Source organism: Scyliorhinus torazame, chromosome 13 (assembly GCF_047496885.1).
Source record: "Scyliorhinus torazame isolate Kashiwa2021f chromosome 13, sScyTor2.1, whole genome shotgun sequence".
Classification (NCBI taxonomy): domain Eukaryota; kingdom Metazoa; phylum Chordata; class Chondrichthyes; order Carcharhiniformes; family Scyliorhinidae; genus Scyliorhinus; species Scyliorhinus torazame.
This window is the reverse complement of record NC_092719.1, coordinates 169466956-169492734: the sequence shown is the minus strand read 5'-3', so window position 1 is coordinate 169492734 and position 25779 is coordinate 169466956. Positions and strand designations below refer to the sequence as shown.

At 40.9% G+C, this 25779-nt stretch overlaps 1 protein-coding gene across 7 annotated transcripts in view; it reads left to right on the top strand.

Moving 5' to 3' along the window:
* Positions 1-5117: 5117 nt before the first annotated feature.
* Positions 5118-25779, top strand: part of pxk (PX domain containing serine/threonine kinase) — an 84814-nt gene continuing 64152 nt past the window's right edge. For 3 of the 7 annotated variants that reach the window (XR_011934162.1, XR_011934161.1, XM_072472386.1), the window contains exons 1-5: positions 5118-5458; positions 12417-12467; positions 16905-16952; positions 23070-23256; positions 24336-24413. Coding sequence is in view for 4 of the 7 variants with exons in the window: in XM_072472386.1 (XP_072328487.1) it covers positions 5357-5458; positions 12417-12467; positions 16905-16952; positions 23070-23256; positions 24336-24413 (466 nt within the window). In the remaining 3 variants the exon portion in view is untranslated. Of the gene's footprint in view, positions 5459-12416; positions 12468-16904; positions 16953-23059; positions 23257-24335; positions 24414-25779 lie in introns of those variants that run through there. The other 4 variants (XR_011934160.1, XM_072472385.1, XM_072472384.1 and 1 more) reach the window with 3 other exon arrangements.

Below are 25779 nucleotides of genomic sequence, written 5' to 3'. Positions count from 1 at the left end.
TTTCACTGATCCTTGCAGTGGGAATAATGTATAGTTCTTGAAGTTCATGACAAACCAATGACTTCTATTTTAATTTCAGCCTTGTTGTAGGGTTTAAAGGACAAATAACTTGCTCCAGTTATACGGTATGAAACACATGAATTCCATTCCAATAACAATGCACTTACTCCCTACCCATGTACTGTTTAGTACTGAATACTTTGTAAATAGTCTTGTTTTGGTTCTCAAATTTTGCATTGATGGTTCTTTGCTGAACAATGATTCAGCATTGATTATTCTGATGCTTTCTTGGTGGATGATACTGGTAGCATAAAATTGCAGATCAATGATCCAAGAAGGTTTTTGTCTCATGACTGGACTCCATAAGTTCTTGCTAGAAACAGTAATTCTGAATACAATTGGCACTAATTTTTATATATTCTTGTGATTCCGGTGTATTTCTGCCCATAGACAGACTTGAAGCAGATGCTTGGCATGAAACTTGTGGAAAATATGATAAGCATTGTATTATGCAGACTTTCCATTTATGTTCTTTAATGCCAACCTCATGATCCAGGTCTGAACGCATGTTGGATCATTATAATAGCTTTGCTTGAAGGAATGAGGAACTTCAGTTTTGAAGATAGATTGAAGAAGTTGAGACTATTTCCCATGGAGAAGAGAAGGCCGAAAGGAGATTTGATAGGGGTATTTAAGATCATAAGGGATCTGGACAGAGTGGCTAAGAGAAAACTGTCCTCACTACTAAACGATATATCGTTACCCTCGGGGTCTTACTTGCCCACACCCATCGAGGTGAGTTGATCACTTTGCTGCAATAATGCCTCTTCCACTTCCTTCAGTGTCTCACCTTGCTCCCGCACCTCCGCCGCTGCGCTCAATACCGCCGCCCTCAGCGGGGTAATCGCCTCCTCCACCAGCACTTTCGATACCGCCCCATCTCCTCCTTCATCATTTCCATGTGCTTTGTGAACTTTTTTTCAAGTTCCACAGCCATCTACCTGGTCATTTCTTCTGCTGTGAGCAATGCGGCCTCCCCTGGTGCCCCAGCCTCCGCTTTCCTTACAGTTCCTGCGCTGACTTTTCCACTCACCGGCAGACTTTCATTAACCCCCTTTTTCACGGCCGTTTTTCTCCCAAACTTGGATATGTCTCCTCCTTGTGCCCTCTTACAGCTTTTTCAGCCTCTGTTGCCCCTGGGACCGGGCATTAAACCCTGAAGTTTCTATTCCCGAGCGGGAGCCCTCCAGTGTGCAGCTGCCTCCCGCCCACCATCACCGGAAGTTCCCAAGAACACGTCCTACCATAATATCAGAAAATAAAGGCCTCCTGGTACATATTAATTAAAATAATGCATGGTTTATTGAACCATAAGGTGTCATCCTAAGTTCAAACCATTGAACTCAATACTGTTAACTATTTTTTCAAGTGGTTAGCACTATTGCCTCACAGCACCAAGGACCCGAGTTTGATCCCAGCCCCGGGCCACTGAAAAGTTTGCACATTCTCCCCATATTGCATGAGTCTCACCCCCACACTCCAAAGATGTGTAGGGTAGGTGGATTGGCCATGTTAAATTGCCCCATAATTGGAAAAATGATTTTAAAAACACTTTTTGCAAAGCAGAAACTCTTTAAATTCAGACTTAGCAGCACCATTGAGGTCATAAATATATTAAGTATGGGTTCTCACAAGCAACTGCCCTCCTGTTCTGCAATTACCTTGATTGTTAAAGGTCTAACAGAAATTCAAACTAACCTATTTTAAAAGTGACTAACTTAAACATTAGGAAACATTAGTCGATCCTAGACAAAAATCTCTAGAAATAAAATACTATTATCAAAATCTTACAGGAGGCACGTTCAATCGAGGCATTCAATGGAATTAGACATCTGAAATATAAGAATGCACAAGATTACGGGGAGAAGGCTATGGAAGGGCACTAGGTGAATTGCTCATTCAGGGGGCCAGTGCAAATGTGATGGGCCAGGTGATCTCCTTCTGAAGAACACAGAACAGCACAGGAACAGGCCCTACGTCGATCATGATGCCTGTCTGAACTAAAACCTTCTGCACTTCTGGGGTCCTGATCCCTCTATTCCCATCCTATTCATGTATTCGTCAAGATGCCTCTTGAACGTCGCTATCGTCTCTGCTTCAACCACCTGACCCGGCAGTGCATTCCAGGCACTCTCTACCCTCTGTGTAAAAAAAAAAACTTGCCTCGCACATTTCTAAACTTTTCCCCTTGCATCTTAAACCTGTGTTGTAACAATTGTGCTTCTGTAAGAAAGTGAAAACAGTTCAAAAGAAGTGTAAAATGACTTTGAGTTTTAGGTGCAGGAAGAAGCAAAGTAATGTTCAGGTGTTTTATTGATTTGAAGCTATTGAACATATATTTCTTCATTGAGACATTCATTTTTGCATAGGATTATATTACACAGGATATATGGTGTAGAAATGGACTAATCAGCCCCGACCAATCCACTCTGGTGTTTTTGCTTCAATCGTATCCTCCCATTTTTCCTCATCTAAATCTATCATTGTAATCATCCAGTCCCTTCTCCCTCAAATGCTTGTCTAGCTTCCTCTTAAATGCGTCTATATTATTTGCTTCAACAGCTCCCGCAGGAGCAGGTTCTGCATTCTCATCACTGTTTGGGTAAAAAAGTTTCTTCTGAATTCCTTATTGGATTTCTTTGTGACTATCTTGTATTAATGGCCTTGTTGTGCTCTTCCCCATCAAGAGGGAATATTTTCTTTATATCCACTCAGTCAAAACTTCATAATTTTAAAGTCCTCTTAATAGGTTACCCCCTCAGCCTTCTTTTTTTGAGAGAAAAGAGACCCGGCCTATGAATCCTGACATGTATGCTCACGCATTTCTGATATCATCCTTGCAAATCTTCACTGCCCCCTCATCAGTGCTTTTTATGATATGGTGACCCAGAAATGCTGCAATACTCCAAGTATGTTTATCATAACTTCCCCACTTTTCAATCCTATCCCCTTAGATATAAAGTCTAGTGCTTGGTTTGCCTTTTCATCGCCTTGTTAACCTATGGTACAACGTTTAGTGACTGATAAGTAAGTATTGCAGATTTTGTTCCCAAAGGAGATTTGTGAATTATATGGGTTTTTACAACAATTCATGTTAGTCTCATTGTCACTATTACTGAAACTAGCTTTCGATTCCAGTTTTTTTTTGTACCCATGTCACTAGAGCTTATGGGTTATTAGTTTAGTGACATTACCATTACACCATTGTAACTCCCAGCTTGCTACAGTCCTCCTAAAGATTGAGTATTCAGCCCTCCAATTTGAGGCTTTTTGCAAATTTAGAAATTGTGTTTTTGGTTCCAAATCATTGATATAAATTGTGAACAGCAGTGGTCCTAGTTCTGATCCTTGTGAAATACCACTTCCCATCTTCTGCCACTCTAAATAATTACCCTTTATTTCCACCCTCTTCTTTCTGTCTTGAATCCATTTTACTGCTTGTCCGGAATGCCACATTCTCTAACTTTATTCATTAGTATATATGGTGTACCTTATCAAAAGCCTTTTGAAATTCTAGCTAAAGCACACCTACAGCATTACCATCAACTACACTCTATGTTACCTCTTCAAAGTCTTCAATAAAGTTGGTCAAGCATGGTTTTCCTACTCTAAATCAATGCTGACTATTCATTATTATACTTCTCAATTCTAGATATTCTTCTGCTCTCCTACAGTAAGGATTCCATTATTTTTCGTAATTGTTCTCCGCCTTAAATACAGAAATTACATTGGCTACCCTTCGGTCCTCTGGCATTAAATCTTATTCCAGCAAATTATTAAAACGAATAATAATGCCTCTGCTTTCTCTCATCATAGAATCCCTATAGTGCAGAAGGAGGCCATTTGGCCCATCAGGCCTGCACTGGCCTGCTTAAAGAGCACCCTACAAACTCCCCCACAAACCCATAACCCCACCTAATCTTTGGACACTAAGGGGCAAGTTAGCATGGCCAGTCCACCTAACTGGCTCATATTTGGACTGTGGAAGGAAACAAGAGCACCCGGAAGAAACTCACGCAGACACAGGGAGAATGTGCAAACTCCACACAGTGATCCACACAGTCATCCCAAGGCCGGAATTGAACCAGGATCCCTGGCACTGTGAGGCAGCAATGCTAACCCCCACCGTGTTGCCCCTCTAAATTATTTCAAAATATGTTATTCAATCCATCTGGATCAGGGGATTTTATCCTCTGAGTTTTATTTTATTCACTACATCCCCATTTTAATTTTAAATACACTTAACCTCATTGCTCATCTCATCAGTCAATGCCATTTGAACCTGTTTTATTCCCCTGGTAAATACCAAAATGAAATAATTATTTTAATAATTCAGCCATCGCTCTATTGTTACCTGTGGTATTATCCAGTCTACCCCTTAATGGTCGCATTTCATCACAGCCTTCCTTTTGTATCCATGTGTTTGCAAAATATTTTACTATTTTGTTTTATGTTCCTTGATAACCTAATTTCTTTGCCTTTCTAATTCTTTTGTTTTACTTCTCTTCGACTGGTTTGGTATTCTCTCTTATCATGCTCTCCACTGTTTGTGTACTATACGAATGCCTCTTTCTTCACCTTCAATTGTTCCCTTATGTCTTCATTCATCCATGGAGTCTCACTAGTGTATTTGTCATTTCATTTTGTTGCATTAGAATGCCTATTATCATAGATTATCATAGATTATTATGTCATCAGAATGAGTTACATTAAGCATTGAAAAGATTAAAAGATTCCACGTTCTCCTGTTCTTCAACATGCTGTGCTTAATATGCATGAATGATGGTTCGATGTGTGGGAACAGCTTTCTTTGGTCCTGGTCGTTCAGGTGATTTCTGCTTGTTTACATTTTTTTTTATTACTGTATGCTATTGAAATTAGCAGTACACTGACAGTACATTGACAGTTCAGCAAGATGGCACATGATCTGGGCGTAACTTCGGGTGTTACTTCTCAAGTACTTTCAAACACGTATTTTAATGATGTACGCAGAATTCTCCCTGGGTCATTGCGGCAACTCTGCAGCGTGACTTGGCAACTTTCCACTGTGTATCTGTCTGTTTCACAAAGCGGCAGCGCTAACCCGGCGGCTGGAAGGTGCCAGCAGCGGTGCCCCGGCGGCTGGAAGGTGCCAGCCAGCGGCAGCTGTCTCAGGGCTTGGAAGCAGTGGAGTGTAGGACCCCGCGGACTCTGCGTGCCGTGCCGTGCCGGCTGGAGGCTCCGGTGAAGCAGCTCCCAGGCGGTGGCCGCTCTTCCCTCACATGCCCGCCGAGCACCCAGCCTCCCCGCCCCTGCAATGGCGTTCATGGAGAAGAAGAGCCCGGGCAAAGTGCTGCTGGACGACACGGTGCCGCTGTCGTGCATGATCGAAGCCAGTCAAAACCTGCAGTCGCACACGGTGAGTGCGGAGAGCTGCTCCGGGGATGGGGGAGGTGGTTAGGCCGCGGCGCCGGGCTGGCAGCCCGGGGGTGATGCCGGTTGCGAGGTGATTGAGAAGGCGGTGGCGCAGGGACGGGGATTGTCCCCTGGGCGGTTACCGGGCCCGCTTCCCCCCCGGGAGAGCAGCCTGAGTCTGGGTTACTGGGGAATTGCTCTCGGTGATCAGTAACTGCTGTCTCACCGCGTTGCACAATCCCTGGACTGACACTGCCAAAGGGTTACAACATCCACTGGTATAATTTAACACACTCCGTTCATTATTAGAGTCACGCCAACCGCTATGTGTTTATTCAGACATTTGTAGTTTTGCCATCGGCTTCTTACTGGATAAAAACAGATATCACAAAAGCTGTTGAGTAGTCATAGTAACTTCGGTTGTATAAGGAGTGTATAATTTCACATGCACAGCAATAAAAACACCACTGCTGAAGTGGGGCATTTACAATCTTTGATATTGTTGATCACACCATTCTCCCCAAAACACTTCTCCTTCGTTGTCCAGTTTGACCTCTTCTGGTTCCACTCCTACCTATCCAAATCGTTTTGCTTTTCCTGCTCTGGAATCATTACCTTTAGAGCCCGGAAAAATCTTTCCTCAGCCCAAGTTCCGCACATGAGTGCGGCCTCAATCGGGACCTGGGATTCATGTCGCATTACACTCATCCCCCACCATCTGGCCTGCGAAATCCTACCAACTGTCCTGGCTTGACACAATTCACACCTCTTTAACCTGGGGTTACCCCATCTCTGGATCTGTAAAGATTTAATCACCTGCTAATGCTCGCATTCCAAGCATTGTCTGGCATCTTTGAATCTGTCTATATATGTATATATATGTTCCTGGAACATACCTCTTCATTCACCTGAGGAAGGAGCAGCGCTCCGAAAGCTAGTGACATCGAAACAAACCTGTTGGACTTTAACCTGGTGTTGTTATACTTCTTATTGTGCTCACCCCAGTCCAACGCTGGCATCTCCACATCAACACTTCCAAAGATACGGGATCAAATTTCATGTATGTGCTGACAAAGTTGGGGGGGGGGGGTGTTATGTGTTTTGGAGACTTGGCAAAATGAGCTTTACATCAATGCTTGGGTGCTAGAGTACAGAAATACCTTAAAAATCACTAAAAGGTTGCTATACGGAATTAACAACTAGGTTGTATTACTTTGCGGTGAAAATTCAGTTTCTCATGCCTTTCTTAAACCACACAAAATGGAATATTAGGCACTGCATCGTATGTATCATGATATAGTTGCCCAAGGCATTTCCGTTCTGTTCTGCTTCAATGTGAGCTGCAGAAGTGTTGCAGAATTGAAAGTGAAACAGGCATTTACCAATAAGACCGAATGAAAAACATAAAATAAGTGGTCAGAATGATTCTAACCAGTTAGTTCCATATAAGTATGGAGAATTCTTCTGAAATTTGAACTTCATTCACCTGAATGCTAAACTGCCTTTTCAAAACATTGTTTCTGTTTATCAATAAATTTGTATTCAGTGTACATGTCTAAGGAAGCAAAAATGACGTCAAGTATTTAATTTCTTCCTCCACCCTTTTCTCAACTTTGAGTTACCCATGCTACCACACTGGTGGGGTGACCAAATGATCTGCTTTAAGACCCCAGTCAGTGTTTCCGTTGAGGTGATCTCTAGGAAACTTGTAAGAATGACCTGGGTGACTTGGCAACTGTGTAGATAGTGACCTGTCCCCAACTCTTGTGAAGTAAATTGCAAACATGAACCTGTGCCCACAATTAGCAAAGTGTTTTGGTGCTGAAATGCTATTAACTATTATTGCTATCTGAACAAGTGTGGATTATTTAAGGAAAACCATCACCGATTTGTTCCGGGTAAAGTGCATTTGTAGAGTCAGCACAGACACAGTGGCCCTCTATGTTGTAACCATACTGTGGTTCTATGAAATATAGTCCATCTAAGGAGGGTTGAAGTTTGATGCCAAAAAATGGGTTTGAGTGAGACTTGGCACAGTATTTGACACTGAATCAGTGCTTGACCAGTAAGAGCAAAGAATTGAGGTGAACAACCAACTTTTAGCTTTTCTTACAGCAAACAAAGTTCCATTTTAGACGTGACTTAAGATTCTTCTATTACCATATTTGTTGGCTGGATTACTGGAGTTCATGTGAATGATTCTCAGTTTCATGACACTCATGGCCACATCTTTTCCTTGAGAAACATCCTGACTGCTTTTAATTATGCTACTGCAGAGCATGCCACCCAATATTTTTAACCTTGCTATAAAAAAAATATATATATTTTTATTAAGGTTTTGCAGAAGTTTTCATAAAACAGTCGTAACAATAATAACAAAACAAAATAGAGTGACCATTGACATAGTGCAAAAAGAGAATATATAATAACAATTAAATAGACATTACCCCACGCGACTCAGTCTTCTCGCACCATCCCAATGAAGCACTCACCCACCAACCTTGCTATAAATTAATCACCACGTTCATCATATGCATTATTTTGGTTTCTAGATTATTCTATTAATAAAGTTTTTAAAAATGAACTTCCTCTTTTAAGATGTTATTTATAGTATGAAAAGGAGGAAGAATCGCAGAATGGTTACAGCATAGAAGGAGGCTATTGTGTCCTGTTCAACTGACTCAAGTCATTTTCAGTTTCCTATCTATTGTTGGATATGAACTAGAACTAGAGGTTTCTGACTATGAAATGTGCCTGTTCTCTACAATGGAACTGGTTGGGCACACAATCTACACATTTTCTTTAGTGACCTCTTGACATGTGACTTGTTTTGTGTTCCTTTATCCCATGCCAGGTTGCAATTTTGCACCATCTAGGTGTTTTCTGAAATATTGGTCTCCGGAGCCAAAAGTTACTGAAGTAATAGAAAACATTTCAAAAAGTTTATTTGTGGGAATGTAATTTGAAATTTTTAATAAAAATCAATCAAGTTGCTCTATATGCACCACATCATTGCCTAAGGAATCCTCAGGAACTCGGGGCAAGATTTATAAGTTCCTGTTTGAAAGTAGCCTTCAAAACCTGAAACAAGCATAAGAGTATTTTGCTTCTATGTTCCATGTGAAAACTCTTGCACCCTTTTTTAATTTTGTTTTGTATTTTTCACTACATGTGTTTTGTCTTTACTTGTGTCCAAATCTGTTAGGTCGTAAGTTCTGAATTCCCTCCCTTAACCACTCTGCCTCTTTACCTCTTGTAGAATCCCTATAGTGCAGAAGGAGGCCATTCGGCCTATAAGGTCTGCACCGATCCTCCGAAAGAGCACACTACCCAGGTCCACTGCCCAGCCCTATCCCCGTAACCTCACCTGCACATCCCTGGATACCTAAGGGGCAACTTAGCATGGCCAATTCTGCACATCCTTAGATTGTAGGAGGAAACCGGAGCGCCCGAAGAAAGCCCCGTAGACATGGGGAGAACGTGCAAACTCCACACAGACAGTCACCCAAGACTGGAATTGAACCCGGGTCCCTGGAGCTGTGAGACAGCAGTGCTAATCACTATTCCACCGTGCTACCCCTCGTTGAAGACAGCCTTCCTAAAACCTACCCTGTCCTATTATTTCCTTATGTGGTTTGATGTCATATTTTGTTGATAGTTCATCCTGTGATGCACCCTAAAGTAATTGTTTAATGTAGAGTAATTTTACCTCCCAGTCATCAGAGGGAGTATTCCATGTGATTTTGTTGTTGGGCAGCATCATCTGTCAAGCAGCCAGTTGAATTTTGTTTCCTGTTTACCAACTTTCTATATTCATTGTGTGTTTTTCTTTTCCTTTTCTCCTGCACTGTTTACTCTCATTCGATATGTTTGTGTTTATGCTAAACTCAAAAAGAAAATTGGGCGAAAATGCCACATGTGCGAGTAAAAAAAGCCTTCTATTGAAATGTTTCCGGGAAAACATTTTCATTTCAGGGGTTATCGTGTAAAATGTAACATGCCCTGTTTTTATCTTTAGCAAATTTCACTACCAAACTTAGCACCTGCTTTTAGCCGGTTATCAATTCATTAACACAAATATTTTAAAGCTGAGAAATTGCACAAATACATCAGAGGTAAAATAGAGTAATTGTAGTTTGAATCTTACACATTGTAAATATCATTCCCTTGTCCATGGGGCCATTCTCGTAAACCATTTCTGCACCCTCTCTATTGCCTTCACTTCCTCCTTAAAGTGTGGACCCAGAATTGGGTCCAGTGCTCCAGTTGAAACCAAAGTTGAAGCTTTATAAAGGTTCAAAATAAGTTCCATACATTTGTATCCTTTACCAATATACAGCCCAGGGTCCAGTATGCTTTTTCAACCACTTCCTCAACCTACTCTGACATCTTCAATGATTTATATACCCCCAGATCTCTCTGTACCTACATTCACTTTAGAATTGTACCCTTTATCTTGTATTTCCTTCCTTTGTCCTTCCTGCTGCAATGTATCACTTAACACCTCTCTGATTAAATGTTTCGCTTGCCACGTGTCTGTCCATTCCGTCAGCCTATCTAGGCCCTTTTGAAGTCTATGACTATGCTCCTCACCGCTCAGAGTACTTCTAATTTTATGTTATTTACAAATTTTGAGATTGTACCCTGCTTATCCAAGTCTCAGTCATTAAAAAATATATATAAATATATATCAAGAATATAATCTTTTTTTTACCTCCCTGATTTCCTTTCTCATTTTCCTTCTGAACTTTTTATATTCAATATTTTTGTTATCAACCTGACTTCTGTTTTTTTCTGCTTCATCTCACTCTCTAACTCCCTAGTGAACATCAAACGAGGACAAGAGAAGTTGAAAGAGTAAATTGGCAAAAAGACAAAAGAAAGCAGTGGTACACAGATGAACTACACTAAAATTGAATATTCGTAACTACTATATGGGGAGGAGAGACATATTTTCTCTGGCATATCCTATAAATAGAGTACCACTGTTATGATTTTGGCATATTCATCCAGATTGCATTGATACCATTTAGTGTATGGAACTGAAATATAGGAGCTACATTTCATGTGGAAGTCTAATTTTAAAATCTTACAATTTTCAGTGTATCTTGCAATCTCAGCAATTTTTGTTAGCCCCATGCCTCATTGTGGACTTAATTATTGTTTGGGAGTTTTCAAGATAGAGGAGTGTGGCAACACATCAGACCAGTTCATTGACATCGGGAAAGTTTAAAAGTTCCCTCCAAGTTTACAAGAATTTCCTTCATGCACAAAATAACCAAACTCTCCTGTTGGATGCTTCATATTAACATCACCCACTCCACTGGATTATTCAACCTTTTTGTTTATTTTTTTATCATCTTTCACCAGTGGTATTCTTTTTAGACTTGGAACAGAATTCTTTTATTTGGGATAAATTGATTTCTGAATATTTTAAGATCTTTTTGACAATATATTTTCTTGGAGTATTGACCTATTAAGTTCAATTTATTGTCTTAATTTTCTATGAATGCATTATATTTCTCTCCTTTGTCTCAGTCTTTGACAAAATGAACTTAATTGTTGAATTTGTTGGATTACAGGGCAACATTGCACTATGCTTGATTGTTAACTGTGCAGTAGGGAGAATGAGTTCCTCAGTGAGCTAGAAAAACAGTTACATTCGCCTTGGGGCCTGATGAAGGCCAGAATGATGGGATGAGAGTCACAATTTTCTGCTGTTTGCAAGGATAATCTCCACCTGCTTCTTAATAGATACATGTCCGCAGTGCAGATCTCTTTTTACGATGTAGCTATGATTGCTGACATGGAAAGATCATAGTGGTGCACAGAAGAATGATTTTAAGCTTCATGTTGAATCAGTGTTGAGATACAACTAGACTTTATATCTGCTGTGAAATCAACTAAATTAGGATGCCCAATGCTGACAAACAACATAGCATTCAGACTTTTCAAAATTGAATGGCCTTGATTTTGTGGTCAGCAGCTAAGGACTGGTGCCTTTTACTATGTTTAGAGCTTCACACAGACCTTTGTGGATTTTTGAATGGTAACTTATGGTCCTACAGGTAGTCTGGAATCTGTTTGACCAGGGCATACAGCAGTGTATCTGTTCCACCAGTTAGACTGAAATCCTCACTGAGACATATAGTCTAAATGAGGAGGTATAGATTAGAATATTTAATTTAGAGTGAAAATAGAGAGGAAAAGAAAGCTCGGATCGAAAGAGACCGAAGAGACAAATAAAAAGTAAAAACATTTTTAGGTGTCTAGAAATAATTACATTCTGAAGGAATAAATCTCCACATATGCAAAATAACTTCAGGGCCAGAAAGATAGCAATAATTAAGATACATTACGCTGGTAAAAAAAAAAAAAATCACTTTTCCCTAAATGAATCAGCCTCAAAGTCTTCTACCATACTGAGTAAGTACTACAACCTCGCATATATCATGGATTTTAACACTGAACGTATCGGTGAGATACCTCTGTGATGAAGCTTGAGGAGGGAAAACTGTGCAGCAGCTTCTTAATTTCTTTGATTGACTGTGTACGTGTAGATGCTAGAAGCTGATTTACACCATAATGTTGATGATGCAGTTGGCCTTTGTTGTCATTCCTTCAGGAAAAATCCAGTTGAGTGTCTTGCCTTGATAGTAATCAGAAGTTAAAAGCCTGGCTGATTTTTATTCTCTCCTTTTCCCGAGGTATAAAAGCCAATTGTAGTGGCCCAACTGCTAACTCAAAAGACTGGAATTGGAATTTGAACTTGTAACCTTCTTGTCAATATGACTTAAATACTACACCAAACGGTGCCTTTAATCACCAGACCAATTTAAAAATAAATCTGCAGTTCTAACTGAAATTCTAATTGTTTCAGGCTATTGTGCTGAGTTGGTTAAAGGTATGAGGTATTCTGTTCTGATGTTGCTCTAATTCAAGTGTCTTCTTTACTTTTATAGGAATATATTATTCGTGTACAACGTGGAGTTTCAGCAGAAAACAGTTGGCAGGTATACTATTTCAGTGTAATTTTTTTCTAACCTGTTATGTTTTATCAGTTAACTCTGTGCAGGACTTAAAAGGCAACTAATTGGGCGGCATGGTGGCGAAGTGGTTAGCACTGCTATCTCACGGCGTCAAGGACATGGGTTTGATCGCGCCCCGGGTCAGTGTCCGTGTGGAGTTTACACATTCTCCCCATGTCTGCTAAATTGCCCCATAATTGGTAAAATTAAATAAAACTAATCATCTGTTATCTCCTTGTGAAGAACAGTCACCCAAGAACAATAATTGCTCTTTATTTATGTCAGCCTTACTAGATGAATACAAGGACAGTACTGAGTTGATATATTAATATATGTGTACTTGACAACAAGAGGATAAATGATCTAATGTGCTAATTGTTGTAAAACAATTGCACTCTTGGAATGTTTGTTGGGTATTTTTCTATACAGCAGGTATTGAAATGCAGCTGAATTCTGAATTGATTTATTTTCTCTGATCCCAAATGGGTTGCTTCACATAGAGGAGCAAAAAAAAACAAGTAAAGACAGTCTTGTCACTTATGAATGATAAAGCCCATAGAACCCCTACAGTGCAGAAGGAGACTATTCGGCCCATCAGGTCTGCACCGACCCTCCTAAACAGCACTCTGTCTAGGCCCACTCCCCTGCTCTATCCCCGTAACCCCTGCATAGATTATGGCCAATCCACCTAATCTATACATCTTTGGACTATGGGAGGAAACCATAGCACCAGAGGAAACCCACGCAGACATGGGAAGAATATGCAAACTCCACATCAGTCACCCAAGGATGGAATCGAACCTGGGTTCCTGGCACTGTTGAGAAAGCCATGCTAACTGCCGTGCCGCCCGTTAAATGACAATCTAGTCAACCATAAATCCAGATTTGATTTAACTAATTAAATTTAAATTTCTCAATTACATAGTGGGATTTGAACTCATGCCCTTGATCATTGGTCTAGCTCTCTGCACTGCTAATCCAGTAATATAACCACTGAACTACCATACCTCGGATGTCTCATTAGCCACCTTGCTTCTAGAAATTAAGTTCAAATCATGTGATGGGTTTTCTGAATGAAATTTTCTTTCTATAAAAACATTCTATGTGAAGTTTTCTTTTTGCCCAGGGTTGAATTATATCTGCATTTTTGCTATTGGCACTGCAAAGCACTTTGCAAACATTTCTTTTACATTAAAGGTGTTTCATGTGCTGTATTCTGAGGATGCATTTTCTGCACAGTGAGGGTGGTAGCAAAGTATTATTGTCACTGGATTAGTAGACCAGAGACCTAGACTAATGCTTTTGGACCCGAGTTCCAATTCTACCATGGCAACTGAGGGGTATAATATCAACTAACTGATAAATCTGAAAGAAAATGCTAGTCTCAACAACGATCATGAAATCATCGGATTGTCATTTAAAAACCCATTTGGTTTAACCAATATTTTTCAGGGAGAAAATTTGCCATTCTTGCCTGGTCTGGATTACATGTGCCTCCACACCGCCAGCAATGCGGTTGACTCTTGACAGTCCTCTGAAGTAGCCTAACAAGCTAGTCAGTTGTATCAAACCACTACAGAAAGACACACTGCGGGGTACCTATACCATGTGGATTGCAGTGCTCAAGAAGTTGGCTCACCACAACTTTCTCAAGGGCAATTGAGCCAGCAGCTATAAAGCTCTTGGGCCATTCCAAGGCATTCGATGATGTTGCTATAGAAGTGCAAATTCTTTCTTCTTTCTTCCTTTATTCTATTGAGGGCTGGTTTAGCACAGTAGGCTAAACAGCTGGCTTGTAATGCAGAACAAGACCAGCAGTGCCGTACCGGCCTCCCCGAACAGGCGACTAGGGACTTTTCACAGTAACTTCATTGAAGTTACAATAAGCGATTATTATGATATATACCTTTTAGCCCCTTGAACAATAATCAATTAAAGAATAACAGAGCTTGGTCTAATAACACTCTAAGCCATTTTCATCCATCCCTTTCTAGCTGCTGCTCTAAAAATCCCTTAAAGAGAAATTGGTAAAAGAGGTTGGAATTTTTGTTCATTCATGGGGTATTGTTGGAAAGACCAGCATTTATCGCAACTCCTTGAGACAGCTGTGAGCTGCCATCCTAAACTGCTGCAGATCTTGTGATCATACTGTATCATAACAGTTTAGTACAACTGAGCTGGAAATTTCTGAAGGCACTTGAGAGTTAAGAGAGATATATGGATCTGGAGCCACTTGTGGACCAGGCAGGGTAAAGATGGCAGATTTCCTTCCCTCAATCACATTTATGATGCAAATGGGTTTTTATGACACTCTTGTAGTTACATAGAACATTCCAGCACAGTACAGGCATGATGTTGTGCTGACCATTTATGGTCACCAATGTAATATTGTTCGCACTATGAGGCTTTTACAGATGCGCACAGCTTGAAAAAACAAATGATTGTGTTTCTGCATGTGAGAATAATGTTTCTTTACAGGCTCAAATAATTATATTGACTTTGCTGGTAGTTTATATCTTTGTCCATGGAATGTAGACATCACTGGCAAGGCCAGCATTTGTTGCCCATCCTTAATTCCTTGAACTGAGTAGTTTGCTGGGCCATTTCAGAGGGCAGTTAAGAGTGCTGTAGGTCTGGAGTCCTATGTAGGCCGAACTAGGGAAGGATGGCAGATTTCCTTCCCTAAAGGACATGAGTGAACTAGATGGGTATTTATTTATTATTATTTTTTACATTTAGAGTACAAAATTCATTTTTCCAATTAAGAAGCAATTTACCGTGGCCAATCCACCTAGCCTGCACATCTTTGGGATGTGGGGGCGAAACCCACGCAAACACGGGGAGAATGTGCAAATTCCACACGGACAGTGACCCAGAGCCGGGATCAAACCAGGGACCTTGGCGCGGTGAGGCAGCAGGGCTAACCCACTGGGCCATCGTGCTGCCCTCGATGAGTGTTTATGACAATGGTAATAGTTTTATAGTCACCAGCTTTCAATTCCAGATTTTAAAAAACAGTTGTATTTAAATTTCACCAGCTACAATGGTGTCCCCAGAGCAATAGTCTAGGCCTCTGGATTGCCAACCCAGTGACATTATCACTACATCACCACCTCCACCATATATAAAATGCATATAATGAAATTAGACTTATTTGGTTCATAGTTACTAATCAATTGGTCTGTGTTCTAATTAACGTTATTCAATTTTTGTCCATGAACAAAGCAACCCACTGCACATATATTCACAAAAATAATTTCGACAGACTCTTGTAGAGCTCTGCGAGTTTTTGTAGCTCTGCCATTTGTGGATATCTGTTAGTTATCATACACTATCAGCTTTACTTATTACAAGTGACTAAAAATAGTACCTTTTCAGTAACCATTTTTACTTCCTGCCTCACTATAAATTTGAAGTATAAGAGATTTTACACATTACTGTTACTATCATTTTGACGTGTGCAGGAAATAGCTTTTGGAATTTCAGACATGCTGCCAGAGACAGATGTAACTGTCTTGATACATGTGTATGTTCGTTTATATAACCCAGAATATTTTGCATAATAAAACTAGCACTGTTAACTAACCATTGATGATTGATGTCTTTTTTGAATTGTGATCAAGATGAGGGATGTTAATGCTGGAAATGGAACACTTTCCATTTAAGGCAATCATTTTCAGAATCAAACACTGTTCATACTCTTCTGTAACAATATGCCTTTGTCCCATAAACACCTCCTGTTGTGTCAGTGTGGCATTTTCCATTTCCCACACTAAATGTGCTGTAGTATTTGGATACCAATTAGTGCCAAATTGAGGGCAGTTTGGTCCTGGCATGTCTACTGGGCAGAGATAGGTTTTTTGCCCCATCAGTCCACTGCATCACCCATTTCCTGGGCAGATATTAGAGTTGGTGCCATTTTCACTCCTGGGAATATCATTACCAGCATAGTAGTTTATCATTGAGGTGAAATGTAGATTTTTCTTTCAAAAAAATCAGAAAAGCAATCATTTATTGAACCTAACAATTTTTATCTTAATTATGAAGGGTGGCACGGTAGCACAGTGGTTAGCACTGTTGCTTCACAGCGCCAGGGACCCAGGTTCAATTCCTGGCTTGGGTCACTGTCTGTGCGGAATCTGCATGTTCTCCCTGTGCCTGTGTGGGTTTCCTCAGGGTGTTCCCACAAGTCCCGAAAAATGTGCTATTAGGTGAATTGGACATTCTGAATTCGCCCTCCGTGCACAGGTGCCGGAATGTGGCAGCAAGGAGATTTTCACAGTAACTTCATTGCAGTGTTAATGTAAGGCTAGTTGTGATAATAATAAAGATTATTATTAAATATCTCTGCAATCTAGTTGTAGAACTTTAGAAGCTACAAATTACTGACATATAGTGAAGACATTGTTTTATATTTTGCAGATTATCAGAAGATACAGTGACTTTGATGTCCTGAATACTAGTTTACAGGTATCTCAAGTATTGCTTTTGCCTTTCTTTTCAATGTGTTGTAGGAGCAAAACTGTTTTATGGAATTTGAAAAAATGGAGACCTATTCAGGAAAGACATTGAAATCAAATCTTAAATACTGCCCAGATTATGGAAATAAAATGCTTGTAAAATTTAGAATGTGACTCCCAAAAGGAGTTATTACAGTTTATTGGACAGAGATCCAAATTGTCATAAGTTTTACACTAATTTCATATCTTGAAACTGCAGAATAAATATTGTCACAAAGCTGCATATTTGAAGTCATATTTTGTCATAAGGATTTAATTGCTTACGAATATTTTGAATGCTGATTTCCGTACAAGCTTAAAGGGTGTCATTATAATATGGCATCAAAGAAATCTATCTACTACTGTGTAAAGTCAGCCTATTGATGTTCCAACCATATTTGAATTGTTTCGTTTTCAAATAAATAAGTTGCTAGCTTGCTGCAATGGATTTAAAAACAATCTTTTTTACTTCCGGTGGCAGCCATGATCTGATTGGTCACACACACAGTGGCTCTCGCTTGGAGGTGTTGGTTTTGGACCTTTCTGTCCATTTAATGGGTGACTGTTGTGGATAAAGTGTGACGTGAGAGGAGGGTTTCTCCCCCCAGAGTGGAAAGTCGGCCGGGTTCCAGATCTGGCAAAAGTCGGTGAGAGCCTTCGTTCAGGAGTTGGAGGACGCTGGTGGCGCAGGACCTTAATGAAAAATGGCGGAGGGGGGAGGGTCGTCGTTGTCTGCCACGCTGCTATTAGAGCAGTTGATGGACTTTATTGAGGGGGAATTTTGTTAACAGCGTAAGGAGATGCTGGTCTAGTGCGATTGAAGGAGCAGTAGGTTTGTGATGGTGCATGGGGTTTTAGTGGGGGCATCAGTGGTTCTAGTGAATATATACGCGATCAGCTGGGACAACACGGACTTTATTTTAAGAAGTCGTTTGTGTCCATCCCGGACTTGGATTCCCATCAGTTGATTATGGGGAGCGATTTTGATAGTGTATTGGACCCTAGGGTGGATAGATCAAGTCCCAAAGTCAATGGCTAGAACGGGGATGACGAGAGCGTTGGGAGTAATTATGAATCAGAGGGGGGGGTGTTATTTGGACCTTTTTGGAGGTTTAGGCACTTGGAGGAGAGGGAATACTCCTTGCAATTGCGTCGGGTATACTCCCACATCGATTTCTTTGTGGTGAGGAAGGTGAGTGTCGTGGAGGCGGAGTTGTACACAAGGATCGTTATTTTGGACCATGAGCCGCATTGGGTGGCCGTGAGGTTTGAGATGGGCCAGGTGCAGAGATCGGGGTGAAGTTTTGATTCAATGCTTTTGGAAGATAAAATGTTTTGTCATAAGGTGGCATTGGCGATAAAGTATTACGTGGCGGGCTCTGCGGCCTCAGGGAGGTTCTGAAGGCAGTAGTTCGGGGGAGGTTATTTCTTATAAGGCCTACAGGGATAAAGTTGAAAGGGAGGAGAGGCAGAGGTTGTTGGAAGTTACGTGGATGTGGATCGTAGGTATTTGGTGCCCCTTACTAGGGAGTTGTTGGTGGAAATAAATACATTTCAGGAGCAGTTTGATTGATTGACAACGGGGAAGGCGGTGGGTCAGCTTCTCCGGTTAAGTGGGGTTCAGTATGAGTATGTGGAAAAGGCTAGTCGCCTGCTAGCCCACCAGCTGAGGCAACAGGCAGTAGTACAGGAAATTGTGCAAGTGAGGGCGGCAGGGAGGGAGGTTGGTGATAGCACCAGAGAAAATCAATGAGGCGCTTGAGGCCTTTTACCAGGGGCTGTATAGATCTGAAGCCAGGAGGTAGGGCGCAGATATGGAGCACTTTTTGGATATTTCCAGAGGTGAAGGAGGAGAAGCATCAGGCATTGGAGGCACCATTGGGGTGCAGGGCATAATGGAATATGTGGGCCTGATGCAATCGGGGAAGGCGCCGGGACCGGATGGCTTCTCGGTTAAATTTTATTAGCAGTTTTTGGTGGAGTTGGCACCTCATCTTTGAGTGTGTTTAATGAATCACAGGCATAGGCTTCTATCTCTTTCATCCTCAAGAAGGATAAGGACCCGCCTGCCCTCATAAATTTAGAGTACCCAATTATTTTTTTTTTCCAATTTAAGGGTCAATTTAGCGTGGCCAATCCACCTAACCTACCCATCTTTGGGTTGTGGGGGTGAAACCCATGCAGACATGGGGAGAATGTGCAAACTCCACACGGACAGTGACCCAGGGGCCGGGATTCGAACCCGGGTCCTCAGCGCCGCAGTCCCAGTGCTATTCACTGCACCACAGGCCACCCTGCGTGTGGGTCCTACATGCCCGTTTCGTTATTGAATATGAAGGTTCTGGCCAAGCTGTTGGCGAGGCAGTTGGAGGGATGTGTGTTGGATGTGGTCCTAGAAGATCAGACAGGGTTTGTTAAGGGCCGGCAGTTGGTCCAGTAATATCAGGAGACTATTGAATGCGGTTATGATCCTGTCGCCGAGTAAAGTACCAGAGGTGATCGTTTCAATGGATGCGGAGAAGGTCTTTGATCGAGTTGAGTGGTGGTACTTGTTCAAGATTCTTAGGATGTTTGGGTTTGGGCTGACATTCGTTGAATGGATATGGTTATTATATGTATCCCCCATGGCGAGTGTGAAGACGAATGCAATAAATTTTGGGGTAATTTAGGTTGCATAGGGGGACAAGGCAGGGATGCCTGTTGTCTCTGTTATTTGTGTCAGCTGTTGAGCTTTTGGTGATTGCACTCCGAGCCTCGACTGAGTGGCAGGGGATTGTGAGGTGGGGACCGAGAGCATGGGGTCTCGTTGTACACCGATGATTTATTGTTGTATGTTGCAAATCAATTGGAGAGTATGAGAGAATTCTGGACTTGCTGGAAATTTGGAGCATTTTCTGGGTATAAATTAAATGTGGGAAAAAGCGAGGTCTTGCCATGAATGCCAAGTGGAGAAGTGCGAATCGTTTATCTTTCAATCTCTTCCAATTTTCCTTCCTCAGGCGTTTTTCCGGAGGGTGAATAAATTGATCTCTGAATATGTTTGGGCTGGCAAGATGCAGAGGATTCATAAAATCATAGAATTTACAGTGCAGAAGGAGGGCATTCGGTTCATCGAGTCTGCACCGATCTAGTAGGGCTTTTTTGCAGAGGGAGGGCAGGTGGGTTTGGGGGGCGGTGGGGGGAGGCTGGCACTCCTAAACCTGTTGCATTATTATTGGGTGGCAAGCGCCGAGAAGGTGAGTCAGAATGGGTGCAGATGGTGGGTGCTTCGTGCAGGGGGATGGGTTTGATGGTCCTGGCAATGCCTCTGCTCCCGTTTTCTCTGAGGGACTGTACTAGTAATCCCATGGTGGTGTCATTGATCAACATTTAGAACCAGTTGAGGAGGCATTTTAAGCTAGGACATATGTCAGTATTGGCCCCACTATGCGGGAACCGCAGATTTATACCTGGAAGGATAGATGCGAAGTATGGGAGATGGCATGGTGAAGATTTAGAAGTGGGTAAGGGACCTGCTAGTGGAGGGTACGTTTGTATGGTTGGAGGCACTGCAGGAGAGGTTTGAGTTGCCGAGGGGGAGCAAGTTTAGATATTTGCAGGTGCGGGACTTTGCATGGAAGGAGTTACCTTTGTTTCCACAGTTACTGGAGTATATGTTGTTGGATTCGGATGAGTGGGGGGATTGAATGATCGGGGATACCTATGGGTGGGGGGGGGGGTGGGGGAGGAGGAAGGAGAAGGTACTAGTTGAAGGGATTAAGCGGAAGTGGAAGGATGAGCTTCGGGGCCTTGATTGAAATAATGCATCGGGTCAACTCAGCCTCCTCCTCTTGTGCGAGGATGAGCCTTCTACAATGCAAGTTGGTGCACAGGGTCCATATAACACGGACCTGGATGAATGGGTTTTTCCTGGGAGTGGAGGATGTCTGTGAGAGGTGGGAGGGGGCCGGTGAACCATGACCATATGTTCTGGGGGTGTGGAAAGCTGTACATTTTCTGGGAGGCAATATTTTGTGTCGAGAATAGAGGTTAGGATGATGCTGTGCCCTTTGGTGGGAATTTTTGGGGTATCGAAATTGCCAGGGCTGCTGGAGAGGAAGGGGACCGATGTTGTGGCCATCGCCTCTCTGATTGCCCGGCGACGGGTATTGCTGAGTTGGAGGTCAGCAGTGCTGCCGAAGGTCGTGGCAAGGTTGGGGGATCTGTATGAATTCTTGAGGTTGGAAAAGATTAAGTTTGCCTTTCGGGGGTTGAAAGAGGAGTTTTACGCACAGTGGAAACCATTTCTGTCTGTCTTTGAAGACCTGTTCATCACCTGGGGGGGATTTGACAAACTGTGACATGTTTATTTTGATGTGTTATTTGTTGTCTGTATTTGACTGTGTTTGGAATAAAATATTTTAAAAAAAACTTTTTAAGAGCTCACAATTGTCCTGGTCTTTGACACATGCTGCAGTTCTCTAATGTTGCTACATTTTAGGGTTTTGTTTGAATTCATTGATCGGATGTTTGTCATTTGCTTTGGTAGACATAAAGCACTTTAATAAAATATAAAGTTGAGAATGTTGTTCATTACAGCAGTGACAGTGGTTAGAAATTAAAAAGGAGTTAGTTAAAATGTAAATGATGTGACAAGGTAAACATTTGATGATTCCGATGTATAAAACTCTTCTAATTAAATCTCCAAGGTGCGAATTTGTAATTTCTAGTACTAGGGTCCTCAGCTGTGCTTGACCTAACAAGGTATGGACAACTGGTATTTGTGAGTTGAGCAGAATTTATTAAATAACATGTAAATATACTTAACAAGAAGCAGTGAAGACAGCCTGTAAATTCCTTACCTGACAGCACAGCCAAGGTCTGTTATCTTCTATCTCAGAGGTAATGATGATCTATGCGGCACGGTAGCACAGTTGCTGCATAGCGCCAGGGTCCCAGGTTCAATTCCCGCTTGGGTCACTGTCTGTGCGGAGTCTGCATGTTCTCCCCGTGTTTGAGTGGGATTCCTCGGGGTGCTCCAGTTTCCTCCCACAAGTCCTGAAAGAAGTACTGTTAGGTAATTTGGACATTCTGAATTCTCCCTCAGCATCCGAACAGGTGCTGGAGTTTGGTGACTAGGGGATTTTCACAGTAACTTCATTGCAGTGTTAACGTAAGCCTACTTGCGATAATAATAAAGATTATTATTATGTCTCAGAATAAATCTACCATTGAAGTGATGGTACAAACTATGCCAACAAAGACAGTAATTCTCCAACTTTTGTCCCCACAATTCATTATTCTGGGATTTATTTTAGAAATAGTCTGGTTCACTTCTATTGGCCATTGGGTTGAAGACATTTTGTGATACCCTACCTTTGCAACCCCTGCTTTGTGAGTCATAAACTGAGGCACAGCTGTATCTCTTACTTCCTTAGACCCCAGAAGTTTACATTCATTGCAAATAAATGATGCATTTCCTTTCGACACAGTGCAGTCATAAATAAAGTCATATTGTCTTGTCAACATATCTTAACCTCAACCCAACTGATACTAAAGCCATTAAGATCAAAAGTTAAGAACACATCCTATCATAATACCAGAAAATAAAGGCCTCCTTCTGGTGCAGGTCAGTTAAAATAATGCATGGTTTGTTTAAACATAAGGTGTCATCCTAAGTTCAAACTTTGAACTCAATACTGTTAACTTTTCTTTCAAAGCAGAAAACCCCTGGAATTCAGACTTAGCGGCACCATTGAGGTCACAAATTCATCAAGTATAGTCTCTCACAAGCAGCTGCTTTCCTGTTCCCCAATTATCTTGATTGTTAATTGTCTTAACGGAAATTAAAATTAACTTATTTTAAAAGTGGCTAACTCAAGTTCGTAACTATTAGTCCCCCCTATACAAAACCCCTAGAAATATATTCCAATTTCAAAATCTTACAACGGTGAGTTTTTAAAGACTATTAAGTTATGAGCTGTTGGAAAGCATACAACAAAGTCAAATTTGTTTCAAACTTGTTTTAAAAAATCATAAACATAGAATAAAGTAAGTATGTCAAGTGATCAATATGCTTACAGTTACACTAAATTTGAGTTTATTGCAGATCTCAGGTCTGGCCCTACCTCTACCTCCCAAAAAACTAATTGGAAATATGGATCGTGAGTTCATAGCAGAAAGACAACGAGGACTTCAGAATTACCTGAATTTCATCACAACACAGCATATGCTATCCAACTGTGAACTGGTTAAAAAATTTCTTGATCCCATCAACTACTCATCTAACTATACTGGTCAGTACCGTAGAAACATACTTTTGTGCTTTACAGATATATGGTTTAATAAGTTTGTTTATTGCAAATTGCATCTTCTACAAAATAGTATGTAGCAAAATAGCAAAACTCTCAAAATGTAAATATGGTTCAAAAATATTAGTAACTAATTAACCTGCACACAGCAACATCACCGTTACGAATGTCTATCATGTTTAAAATTAAGGTGAAAACAGTAAAAGATTTCATTTTTTAAATGGTCTTTTTTCCTTTTTTCGATTTAAGTTTCTCTGTTCAAAGGCTCCTCTAGTAAAGACGATGATTCATTCTGGACTTTGATCTCGCAAATGGCAACAGCCATCCAGTACTTTGTGCAAGTGACAGTTATTTGTATTTGAACTGGAGAACTTAAATGTCTGTGAAGCAGTCACCACTGACTGAGCCTTGGGCAATGCTGTCATATCGTCTGTTCACATCTGTCACCAACAGATTTCTAGAGGGCAATCAGAAGCTCAAGAACTTTGGCTCGTAACTAGATTGGGAACCCAAGTCCAATTGTAGCCCCATGCCTCCTCTGTTATCCTAGCTGAGATTGGTTAATCCAGCACACACAAGGATCAAATTTGAAATTATTAAATATGTTCTATCTGAGCAGTACAGGTTACAAAAGTTATTTTCATCGATCCAGTCAAAATTACCTTTTCAAGGGGTGCTCTTTCCAAGGGCTGGTGCAGACTTGATGGGCCAAATGGTCTCCTTCTGCACTGTAAATTCTATGATTCTATTTACTGCTTACAATTGAGTGGAATTAAGAGAATATGTGAAGTATTTTAGGCTCTTGCAGCTGAATCAATTATCAAAACAAGAAGTTTGCAAAAATGTTTCCATAAATAGTAACCATGACATCAAAGTTGTTAATTACTACATGTCCCATATTCCTGTCCGGTATGGCAGACTAATTGCTGGAAGACATTTTAAAAAGTTATTGTTTGTTAATTTATCTGTTTTATATGAGTTTCTTATTTTTCAATGTTCCGAATTGAACATTTATATGCAATAGTTTACAGTCTATTTTTCCCTCTCTTTAACTTACTAAACAGAAATAGCCTTACAGCAGGTGTCGATGTTCTTCCGTTCTGAACCTAACTGGGAGGTGGTAGAACCACTAAAGGAAATAGGTGAGTAAAATCTACAGTGTAGTCTATGCATATATTTTGTGAATAGTTCTGCTTGTTGAGGAGAGATGTGTCACAGTTAAGGTTCCTCTTGTCTCTAGTATATCCAGATAGCTCTGCAGATTTGGTGTCAGCATCTCTGTTCTTTCCTGGCAATATTCTTATCCCCAGCTGCAATGACATTTTTATTTTGCTTGTAGCCTTTCTGACTAGTACTAAATTGAAAGTAGTTTTTTTATTATAGTTGTAGGTCGAGACTTCCCCAGTTTGTTTACATAGGGCCTTAACAGCTGCAAAAAAGAAACGGGGCATTAACAGCTGCAAAAAGAAAACTTTTATCTCATCATTCAGGCAGATGAGCCCTGGTGATGGTAAATATCCCCATTGATCATTTTTAAAATCTTGCTTTGTGCTTATCGTATGTACCCTGTGCATAAGCTTAATACGAATTGTGAATTTTCGTCAGTTGTTTATTTTTAAAAATAAATTTATAGAGTACCAATTTTTTTTTTCCAATTAAGGGGCAATTTAGCGTGGCCAATTCACCTACCCTGCACAACTTTGCGTTGGGGGGGTAAGACTCACACGAGCAGCAATGCTAATACTGCGCCACCGAGCTGCCCTCATTAAATGCACAATCTGAGGTGAATGGATTTATATGCCCTTTGGCATAAACTAGAAAAAACACAACCTGAAAAGACCTGGCAAATCTTCGCTAACACACTGTGTACATTTGCTTGGGCTTCTTCTACATGTCTTGGAATTGACTAGAGTCCACACTCATACCCTTCTCTGCTACTAACACCTGTGCTCCATTCTCAAATTTCATGTTATTTAATTAAGTTTACTTGTAGCAACTTTGCCCATAAAACCTGGCCCCATTACCCATACAGTGCAAATCTCTGCATCTTCTATTTTTACTCTCAAGTTTCACACTAACTTTCATTCTTCTAGCTGCATGAGACATGCAGGCCAACTTAATTTTCAGCTTGTGGACAATGCAGCAGAACCACCAATATTAATATTTAGAGGGTTTTTGAATTACCACCTGAGCTCAATAATTAGGGATATAGCTTAAGAATGTATGTAAGATTAATAGGAGTTCTATTTTCTTATTGTAAATATCCTAAGAGAATTTTAACAGGATTGCAAAAATTTCCCTGGTTCAGAAGAAGTGCTTCGTCCTATCTTTACTGGCAACCCTTTGTATAACATGTACTGATGATTGCTAGCAATACATTTGTGACTGGTGTTGACCAATTCTTGAGTGATTATATAAACAGTTATGCTTGGATTTGAAACTCGGGCTTTGCAGATAATCTCTCCATCATTTTATATCAAACAGCACACATTGATTCCCTGCTTCAGA